This window comes from Agelaius phoeniceus, chromosome 1 (assembly GCF_051311805.1).
Source record: "Agelaius phoeniceus isolate bAgePho1 chromosome 1, bAgePho1.hap1, whole genome shotgun sequence".
Lineage (NCBI taxonomy): Eukaryota > Metazoa > Chordata > Aves > Passeriformes > Icteridae > Agelaius > Agelaius phoeniceus.
In genome coordinates, this window is record NC_135265.1 from 92382774 (window position 1) to 92394267 (window position 11494).

General features: G+C 38.1%; 1 protein-coding gene across 2 annotated transcripts in view; it reads right to left on the minus strand.

The window, feature by feature from the left end:
* Window positions 1–10618, minus strand: part of ELP2 (elongator acetyltransferase complex subunit 2) — a 37844-nt gene extending 27226 nt beyond the window's left edge. For both annotated transcript variants that reach the window (XM_054629490.2, XM_054629482.2), the window contains exons 1-6: window positions 10448–10618; window positions 10263–10341; window positions 8497–8582; window positions 6623–6773; window positions 5325–5402; window positions 1263–1327 (exon numbers count right to left, since the gene is read on the minus strand). In XM_054629490.2, coding sequence (XP_054485465.2) covers window positions 1263–1327; window positions 5325–5402; window positions 6623–6773; window positions 8497–8582; window positions 10263–10341; window positions 10448–10579 — 591 coding nt within the window. In that variant the 5' untranslated portion in view covers window positions 10580–10618. The remainder of the gene's footprint in view (window positions 1–1262; window positions 1328–5324; window positions 5403–6622; window positions 6774–8496; window positions 8583–10262; window positions 10342–10447) is intronic.
* Between the last annotated feature and the right edge of the window lie 876 nt (window positions 10619–11494).

The following is an 11494-nucleotide window of genomic DNA, read 5'->3' on the forward strand; positions in this document are numbered from 1 at the left end:
AAGTTATGTATCTCTGAACATTTTTGGCAGTCAAACTGTATATAATTTGTTAACCTGAATCATACAGGAAAACAAATTTCCAACTCTGAAGGAGAAAAACCAACCACACAGTCCCTGAGATAAAAGTCTTTCTTTAACACACTGAGAATCAATAGTGGCATTTTGCCTTTGCTAATTCCCAGAGAATTCATTAAACTGACATAACTTCGAAGCTACACAGGAAAAAAGAAAAAAAAAAATCTAACCAAGCACCCTTCTTTTCTTCTCAGTGGTCAAGAAATCATTAAACATAGAAGAAGGGGATGAAGTACTTATATTACTGGCAACAACAGCAACCAAAAAAATCTTATTACTGTACATGGCAGCACAAACAGGCAAAATTGTCAATAAAGTAGCTTTTATCGCTCTCTCTCAAAAAAACCCAAAAAAGAATAAAGGAATACCTATTCTTTAATCCCTAAAGGGAGTCTGAGCAATTGCAGCAGACTAAGCGGTTCTACATATGCCAGTTTCAAAAGGGGGTTCTAAATGGTAGCTTCACTGGTGCAATGGGAGAGCATTTGTGATTAGAAGGGTTTTTTTAAGGCAGTGAGAGAAAGAAAGAAGTGATACTGAGCTCTGTTTTGGAAAACAGTCATTCAACACATGCTTTAGAATCTAACAAAACCTCTGAACAGATGCAAGAGAGGACATAACGTTTCTCTACTGCTCAAAAGGAATATTTATCTGTATGAAAAACTAAAAATTGCCAGCTTCCAAATAACACATGAAAAAATGTGTGCTTTTATAAGATCAGATACTCCTAAAAATACTTTTTTTTTGATGTTCAAAAGCAGTCAAGCATAAAGGGCACACTTAGCAACAAACATAAAATGCCTCAGAAGTCATAACAGTTTTATTTTAAGAATTTATAGAAAGAAAGTAACATCATTTCCATATGAACAACTCAATGCCTGGATACTTAATAAAGAAGGACAGTTGCAGCTATTTTGTATCACTGGGAATTGAAACAGCCTATCTTCACACAAGGGAAAAAATTAAGAAAAACACTTTCATGCACTGAATTCAACTTAAATATTCTGTATGTGTATTTCATCATTATCTAAAAAAACAGATGAACTATTAGAAAAAGCTTGTTGTATGCAATGGCTACATAGAGACAGAAAGGACTTACTGAAGAACTTGGAAAAGATCACCAGCACATTTGAAAAAAAGCAGAAAACTCAGTAATGCTCTGAGCAAGAGACAAAAATTTTAATTACCTGACCATTCTGCTGTATAAACAAACTTATTTTGCAGTCATCACCACCACAAGCCAGTATTGGTACTAGAAAGGAAAAGAAGGTCTTCATTTGTTTATGAGATCTAATATTCTAGGACATGAAAAATATAAATAATGTACAAATCCACATAGAAATATTATGGAATATAACAATACTAACAGACAGACAAGTGTGATACCACTTTTTTAATGTTTTCTACATTAGCTGTCTAATAAATTAGTATCTTAAGAACACAGAACTCAAAAATTACTTTAACTGCAAATAATATCTAGAAATATTTAAGATGCTAAAATGAGTAGTTTGTCTCAAGCTCATATATCTGTAGGAAGTTCAAGTATTAGAGTTTTTATTAATTTTTCACTCAAGACTACTCAAGTCTTGAGTAGCAATTGACTTCCACTAGCTAACCTAAAAAGTGCACAAACCCTGTAAGTGTATTGAATCAAACCAGAGAAAGTTATGTCTGAGGGGGTTAAAAAAAGAAAAGTTAGGCAGTGTATTAGTTCTTCTCTCCAACAGAAGAAGATGAGGAAAAACAGTTAATGCTTACTCCATTCTTCTTTTTTTTTACATGTCATAAGAGGAAGCATTACTGCTAGGGACTGAAACAGTAAAAGCAAATAAATTTAGTATAAAACTATGAAGAAATAAGTTATAAGTTAAGGGCTAGACATTTGAATTTCTCAAGTCTGGATAGAAAACCAAATACTAAATTTCACTAAAATCAACTACTTATTTTAACAAAAAGCCTCCATGACATCCCTTCATATAGATAATTTTATCTTTACTATGAATAGATCAAAAATCAACTTGAATATTCATAATATCTTTATCCTCTATACTAATCTCTTCTTTCTACTTGTACCAAATCTGTGCCTAGTTATCCACTGTTCCTCTTGCACTTCTCAGCCACATTCCATATTCTCATAGTTCCATCACTTGCTTCCTCTCTCCAAACTCTAAGTCACAATTCACCTCCGTCTCCTCCTCTCTTTAATAGGTCTAAAAAACTGCTTTGCATCAAAGGTGATGAGCTGCTTTGAATAAAGACCTGGTCATCAGCTCCATAGAAATTGGGCAGGCGTGATGTTTTCTTCCATAAAACACAATACAATGGATGTTTTTGAAGAAAACATTATCCTTTCCTGAGAAACACATTTTATGGGCCATTACTGTAATTACATATTTACTCAATGGAATGAAACTTTAGTTAAGAAAACCAAAGAGAGAATTATGATTTAGTTGCTGTTGAAGACAAATGCAAATACTTTCACTCAACAAGTTCTATATAGAACTATATAGAACGTATATATAGAAAGAAATATATCTATATATCCAGACTAGTATATAGTTTTCCACATAAGTGCTTTGAGGTATTAGAATTTGGATCTGATTAAGATAAAATTCCTGCAGAGGAAATAAGAAAAGTAAGTTGGATAAGCAGAGCTTTTCCAAGTTCCCTTGCTCTTTTTTTTTTCACCTGTTGCAATTCACTTCTGAGGAGACAATTATTTGCTGTCAGAGGTCATGCTACGTCATGACAATTATCCAGGTCATAGGAAGAATCAGATTATATGATAAATAGCTGATCAAGATTTGTAAAAAATAAATCCTATTGCCAGCATTTTATAGGCAGAATTTGTGCAGACACTGTAAGGCAAAAAGCAAGCAAGCAACCAAAACTGCAAAAAGCTCTTCTTCAAGGCTAAACTGCAAAAAGCTCTTCTTCAAGGCTAAACAGCAAAGAAACTCCTTAATAAAGAGGCTGCCAGAGAAGTGTTTAAGCTGCATTCCAGCTGCAAATGACTGGTCAGGTTTTAATGAACAGTTTACCAGATTTCTCTATTTGACTTCTTGACAAAAGTGGTTCAATTTTTTTTTTAGTAAGTTTTTTTCAAGGACAATCAGTTAAAATCCTAGGCTCAGGAACATCTTCTGAAAGTTAACACATCCATTGCATATGTATCAATTTTCAATGCAAGCCTCAAATTTACTTTCTTGCTGAAATTAGAGGTTGCTGTAAATGCTTCAGGAAATGCAGTTTATGATTTTCAGAAAAGTAATTCTGTATTTAGTTCCTGACTTAAGAAATGCAGATTGTTCTCAAGAGAAAAGCTTCTTTGAATCCCTGTGCAGCTGACAACTTAGCCTTCACAAAGATTTCTGAGCAACTCCTAAATTTATCATAATCATTTTTCCCTGAAGATCATTAAAATTCCAAATTGCCATTAGAGATTAATGTTTCTGACAAATGATCAGCAGTGATTTTTAATAATATATTTTAGCTACTTTATTTAGATTTCAGAATTAACATATGCCTCATCTATACGGACTACTATGTCACAGGTTTAGGGAGAAAACATTAACTATGCTTTATTAAAAGCTCCTTTACAAATTTCTACAGGAAACATTTCTATGCATTTATGGTTCAAAATCTAAACTGTTTCTTTGCAATTTTATCAGCAGAGGTCATCTGTTTTGGAACTGGAAGAAAAAAGGCAAATGTGTGGAATTTTTTTTTTAATTCCACACAAAATGAAATTTTTGTGCAAAATGAAATTATGCAATATTGAAAATAATTTCAGCTCTTCAGAAAAATAAAGAACTCTTTTTTCAGTTTATGAGCACTGTACTGCTTTGGATAATTAATCTGAATTGGGATGAGAAGAGTTCATAATAAAGGATTGTCCTGCTCTCAATGTAACTTTAGGCAACACTGGTTTTGGGGACTCTGGAAAACAAAATCCTTGCTATGCTGCCATTCAAAGAAGCTTCAAACATTTAATGCAATTTGAATTTCAGAAACAGTTTTAAGAACTAACATGATAATTTTAATTCATGGTGTTTTTAGAATGTATGGTTACTTCTCTTATATACAACATGATTTCAACATTGAACAGATGCACTACTCTAGAGTGTTACAGTGAGACTTTCTTATCTGTACAGTATCCTAAATGAAGATATAATCTGTTGTTTTGCAATCTGAATGTTATACTCAGACACTACAGGCACTTCACTTCTAAGGAATATTCACACTTGCAGTAATGATTTTAATTTACCCTCAAGCCTTTTAACTTCACCTCAACAAGCACATTAGTGTATCTACAGGAAAAGAGAGAGGTGTAAATGTTCTTTAATGGTACAGATGCTGCTTTCGGTATCAGACATGCTCTGAAAACAGACACTGGCATTTCCAAATAGGACAACACATTGTGATAGAGCTTTCATGGCTCACAGAATTATCAAAGCCAAAGAAAAAAGTATGCTTGTAGGCATATAATCAAAACAACACGTCAGTGTGGAATGCATGCAGCAGAGCTGAAAATTCCAAATACAGTAAGAAAATTTAGCACTTTTTCAGTTGGGAGGCCTCCATCCAGGGGAAAGACTCTACTGATACTTAAACCCAAATTTAATTCAACACAGGTATCTGGCTTGAGGATACATCTGCTTTACCAAAAAAAGCTTCTACCTTTTTGCACAAAAAGAATATGTCTGTGGCAGCCTACAAAACCTAATATTTCTGTTTGTAGAAACCTACATAAACCATACTACACAGGTTAAAGTAGTTCAGCATTTCAAATTTTTTCACATTTAAGACTGAACAAACAGATGATAAACACTGCTTGGGAACCCATGGTTTTCAATGCAGGCCTTCAGATTTTTTCTGAATTTTGCCCTTCAATTCAAACAACAAGAACAAACATGTGCAGCAGCACAAGGAACAGGTGGAACTAACAGCATCATCCTATCCCATTCATTTACAGCATTATTACCCTGGTTTAAAGCTTTCTATCACAAGAGTTCAACTAAGCAACTCTATCTGAGTGCCATTTTGAAGACACTGTAACCAGTCTTTGTTTTTAATTACTGAGAAGAGCTCAGAGAAAATCTTTAGGTACAAGAATCAGCTTAAGCAGATTTCATAGGAAACAAAAACTGTGGCACACAGGTCTGGAGTCAGCAAAATGAAAATCTGTTCAGGGGATTTTTTAGATTTTTCTTTCTGCATTAATATTCAAGATGTGCAGCTTTACTTACCATCACTGCCAGGCAAGAAGGATAAGCAGACATCCAGAACAAATCCATTTCCAAACTGCAGAATTTCAGTGCATTTAGCTGGAAAACAGGAACAGACAGTGTTGATCTCATTCACTGTAACTATTACAATTACACTGTCATTTCCTTCTATATTATACACTTAAACTTTCCCATCCATTTTTATTTTAAGAAGCTGAAAAAAATCTACATTTTTTCAAAAGCATAAACAATAATATCATCTTCTGTGTGGCCATAAAAATTCATCCAGTTGGTTGGGTTAGAAGATAATACTGTGTTAAATCTATACAGCTTGACTGTGGTAACATACCAGAGGCAATAAATATTACAAAATATATCCTGTGGCAACAGCATTCACAACAAAGGAAAATAAAACTGAATCCATTTTCTACAACGGCAGCTAGAGAAATGAGCAAAAACCTGCAAACATCCCTGAGACCCTGGAAATCGTCAAATTAGTAAACTAGTAATCAATTAAATTAGTAAATAAACAAGAAAATAGCAGAAAAAAAATTATCTACAGCAGAAGAATTAGTCCCTCTATCACTGTAAACACACCAGCAAGACAAAATGGAAAAGATGAGACTTCGTGGGGTTCTTTGGGAGCACCAAAAATGCCTTCCAGAACATGGGACTGTAGATTGGCAACTCCACCTCTCTCACGTAGGCAAGGCAATAGGAGATCTTCAAATACACCCAAGAAGGAAGAAAGTAGCTAAAGAAATGCAGTCACTAAACCTCAACCAGCAAATAACACCTTAAATCTCAATTATCTACCCAATGTATTTCTTATGCGCTTTAGAATGCTGTTTTCCTGTATTTCCATGCAAGAGCATGGAAATACAGGAAAACAGTTCAACAGAAGGTCAAGATCCCAAACTTCATTGGACTCAAGCCAATAGGAAAAAACAAGTGACTAATTAAACCTCATCTTTCTAATGCCACCATTAATCATTTTACTATGTAATTCTACTTCACACATGCATACAGCTAGTCTGCCTCCACATTACAATGGTTCAGATTGTCATAACATGAATACATATTTTAAAAAAAAAGTAAATTCAGGCCACACATCCCTGATGAAATATAAAGATAAATCATTCTGCAGAACAAATATGGCCCAAGGCTTTCCAAGAGTAATACAGTGCTTTGATGTACTAAAGTCTGAAGACAAATCAATGTAGTTGCATTACAAGATATCAGTATTTAATACCTAATGGATGAGCATTCATCATTCTTATTTAGCCAGTATGTTATCTCTAACATTAAAAAAATGTTACCTTCTGAACCATGCCAAGACCAGATTCTCACAGTAGAGTCAGAGGCTGCAGAAGCTATTAGCACATTTAAATCAGGTTCATCTGACTGGCAGACAGCATCCACAGCAAAAACAGCTTCCGTGTGGCCTTTGAGAGGAATGCTTTTCACAAGCTGAACACATGAGAAAATTTTACAAAGTTTAAATTCCAGTAACTTATGTGAGAAAACTTTTAAAGCAACTTTAGAAAAAAAAATACTTACTATTTCAGAAACCCAGAGAAGGGATACAGCAGCAACGAATATTAACTGAATAAGATTCTGCTCAAAGCTAAACAGAATTAAATGTTCCTGTGTACACTACACCCTCACTATGCTATAACCTCACCCTTCTTTGACGGAAGTTGGAAACAGTATAGAAAGTTAGGAAGAGCAGTTTTCCTTCCATTTTCTCCTCTTGTCCCTCACCCTAAGGAACATCTCAAAAAAGTTTGGAGAACCTTAGTGAAGGAGACAGAGCAGAGAACACAATGGAATAAGCAGCAGCTACAGCAGCTCTAGCAGCAATGTTTAGTGTGTTCTCACAAACCAAGACAGCTTTTTACTCCTTCAAAATGCCAACGTGAAAAACAAAAAAGCTAAATTTAGACAATGAATACAGGTGATTCAATTTGCAATCTGTTCCTCATAAACACAAAGATCAAAGTGAGAAGCTTCTAATTTTGCAACCAGCAGTTATCCAACATTTATTCAGATTTTTATCATAGACAGACTTGACATCTCTTTCCAAAATACAGCCTGGTAGGCCTCAGTGAGAATTTTTCATTGGTTGAATAGAGAACTTTGTTTTTAAGAATTTACACTAGTCTAGAACTCCCACTAAAATGTGCACATTTAGCCACATTCTTTTGAAATTATTGCCATATGGCTGTGCACCACACCAGCAGAAAAAGTCTATTAAAAAGTCTGTAAGTTAACTTAAATAAATGCATGAACAGTTAAAATGGATCAGAATGAGAAATAACTTATTTCTGAGAACTTTCCCTCATGAAAATGGGTTCATTTCCCCCTACTATGCATTCTCGTGCCTTTTAAAATGCCAAGTCTAATAACCTACTTTGAGACAGATGATGAAATGGGTTACCTACACAGCCATTCCCAATCCAATGCTTAATAAGCAAGATATTAAAAGGTAGATAATAAAGCGTTTTTTTCATCAAAATTTCGGGTCATTTAGAAGGCTCTTTCACACAACACTAAATCTCTTGCCTTACATTTTACAGTAGAAATAATAAATTAGCATGTCTCCTTACTTTCCTCCATTGCTCTGAAAAAAGCCAATTGTTGCACAGATTTTTTTTATTTTCATTTTTGTTAAACACCTACTCCAATTTGTATATCATCCTAGTAAGACTATCTATATGCAAACCCCACATTGTTGTACAGATTGACCAGAAATCACTAGAAATGGATATAAGTAAACAAGGAAGAAGGATACAGAAAATGGCAGCTCAGAATGCTCCTCCTGGTTTGAAGGTAGTTTAAAAAAAACTGCCATGTGAGATCAGAAAGCTGATGAGTCAAGAACAGATAAATAGGGTCTTTGGGACACCTAAACAAATCCACTCAATGACTGACAGGTTCGTTAATTTCTTTACCAATGCTGATTTGAAAAAGATGAACCACAGAAAAGAGGAAACAACATTTACAGTAATACATAGCAAGACAGAGTACCAAGAATTTCAAGGATATACACACTGGGTTCAACTTAAAAAAAACCAAAACCAGTCAAAATGAAACAAATAGTATGAACCAGAAATACAAACAAAACAGGTAGTTTGTGATATGTGAGATACTACTGTAGAGGAAGATTTGAGAAGAGATTATTCCTGCTTACCTGATTATTCCATGTTACTGTGTCTTTCCATTTCCAAAGAATAAGTTGTTTATCAGATCCACCAGAAATTAACTCTGTTTCAGAAGCTAAAAAATATGCTTTGGTTAGTTTAGTGTGCACTTAACTTTGTAGCAGCAACATAAGCAGTTCTACTGGTTACTACTCATAAAATATCACTGGTAACCAAAGCTTCCACCAAAATAAAGAATGGTTAATAGGAGTTGCACTGTGCAGAACTGGTTTAGAGCAAAGATATTCCCTAAGAAAATATAAAGAGAAAATTCTCAGAACTATTTAAAGTTCCATGTAAAAGTGGTAAAAATACCTTTCCAGAAGACTCTCAAATTCAACAGTGTAAATTAATCTTTTGGGGTTTTGTTTGGTCTTTTTGGAAGATAGGAAAATAAAGTAAGAGAAATTTAAACAAATGGAATTCAAAGTTTCACAAGGAAATTTAATTCCCAAGTTCCCTGAAAATAACTTCTTTTAATCATTTTTAAGAAGAATATGTTTCAGTGCAACCTGTTGAAAGGATGGCAGTTTATATCACTATCAGAAATTAATGTTTGCATCTCACTACTTCTCAAAAAAAGGAAGCAGCACATTATATTAACAGTCTAATTAATAGTCACATTTCTCTTCTTCAGTGAGAAATGCCTAAGGGCAAGAATATATGCCTACGAAAAGCCCACACTAAGCAATGTTAAATCCTGGAATTACTATCCAGCAAAAGCCTCATAAATGTCTCAAACATTTATATCTATCTAAAGATTCCTTTTGTCGAGCACATAACCTCTATGCAACTTCAGAGCTTTATACTCAGAGATTGCTGAAAAGACATTGCAAATCAGTTTTCAAAGTCAAAACTTGCAAAACTCCAAACCTTACTGAAGAGACTGGTGGAAGAACAAGCTGTGCGAGCCATCGACCAGGTGAGCTGCCACAGCCCCAGGCAAACATCCTCCTGTGGGGCCAGGAGCAGAGATCTCCTCCCTCGCCACGCAGCTCACCTGGGTTTGGCAGCTCGCATTCCTGCAGACCCATCTGTGACCATGAGGCCACACCTCGAGTACTGTGTCCAGCTCTGAGCCTCCCAATACAGGAAGAGCACTCAAGTGCTGGAGTAGGTCCAGAGATGGGCAATAGAGCTGATAGGGGTCTGGAGCACGCATTTCATAAATGGCTGAGGGAGCTGGGCATGTTTAGCCTGGAGAAGAGGAGGCTCAGGGCTGACCTTATCATTCTCTACAACCACCTGAATGGAGGGAGCCAGGTGGGGGTCGGTCTCCTCTCCCAGCTAGCAAGTGACAGGATGAGAGAACACAGTCTTAAGCTGCACCAGGGGAGGTTTAGGCGGGACATCAGGGAAAATTTCTTCACAGCAAAGGTGCTTAGACATTGGAATGGACTGCCCAGAGAGGTGGTGGAGTCACTGTCCCTGCAGGTGTTTAAGGAAAGAAGGGACGTGGAACTCAGTGCCATGGTCTAGTTGACACGGTGGTGCTGCGTCACAGGTTGAACTCAATGATCTTAAAGACATTTTCCAAACTAACTGATTGTGTGAAAATCCCTCCTGGAAACTAGGCTTAAGGCGAAAGGATGCTCTGCAAGGGTCGCAGTTCCCTATTTCCTGGAGAGTACAGCGCAGCCCCGCTGCTGCCGAGCCCCCCCCGCCTCCTCTGCCCTGCAACGGCAGCACTGCCCGGGGCCCGCGGGGGAACCGGCCCCGGCCCCGGCCCCGGCCCCGGCGCCGCACCGCTACTCACCGCGGTCCTGCCGGCGGACCCAGCGCACGCAGTTCACCCTGCCGGCGTGGCCGCGGAGGGCGGCGACCGCCCGCCTCACCTGCGGGACAGACAGACAGCACCGAGCGTCAGGGACTTGGACTAGGACTGGTCACGGTCACGGTCCCGGTCCTGGTCCTGGTCCCCCCCAGAGCGCACCAACTCACCGCTGGGTCGTAGAGGATGACGTCGTGGCAGCTGCCGAAGGCGAGGAGGCCGTCCCGGCCCCAGGCCACGACGCCGCCGCCCGCCCGGTTGGGGCAGCAGGCGACGTGACAGAGCGACACGGGCGCCGCCATCTTGGCCGCCGCCGCGTGCGCGACCCCGCGCGGCTCCCGTGGCAACGACCCCGCGCGGGGCGGGGCCTCAGGGGGCGGGGCCTCAGGGGGCCGGCGGCTGTGGGGGTGTTGGTGGGGCATTTTGTCTCTCTTGCGTCTTTTGCCGAGGCCTTGAGGGTTTCATAAGTGTAAAACTTTTCTCTTTGCTGGCTCCTGTGAAGAAATTCCTCCTAATGCTCAACCTAGATGTCCCCCGGTGCAGCTCAGGGCTGTCATCCTGTCGCTGGTTGCTTGGGAGAATAAAGCGACCCTCACCTGGCCATAATCTGTTTTCAGGGAGTTACTGGGATCGATAAAGTCCCTCCTGAACCTCCTTTTCTACAGGCGAAGCAACCCCAGCTTCCTCAGCCACTTCCCGTAGGATTTACCCTCTGGACCCTTCAAGTGAGAGAACTGAGTACCAGAGATGGTGTCACTGATACCCATTCCTGGGCTGTTTCCGTGACCTGGGAAAAAGGTGGTACCAGCTCCTGATAAAGAATCATGCTCTAATTAAGTTTCTGATGTTGGGATGTATTTAATATTACCATGTATGATGTCCCTGAAATTACTGTCGTGGAAAGCACAAGAATTTGCTACTGAGCAATGGCCAGGCTCAACTGCTTGATCTGAATATGTTTGAATACCTCTGCTTTTCAGCAGAAAAAAAAAAAAAAAAAAAAGAGAACAGAGCAGTTAGTGAATTTCATCTGCTAGATTTTTATTTTTTCATTCTTTTATATATTTATTGCCCCTCCTGCACAAGAAATTGAAATCAAATCAAGGAAATAAAAATACTGCTGTGGTATTCTAGTTTTACTTGCATGGTCGCTGGCCTTGAGAAACAGGTTCACAATGCAGGGTATTATACTGGATAGATGTGCTCAAATTGTATCA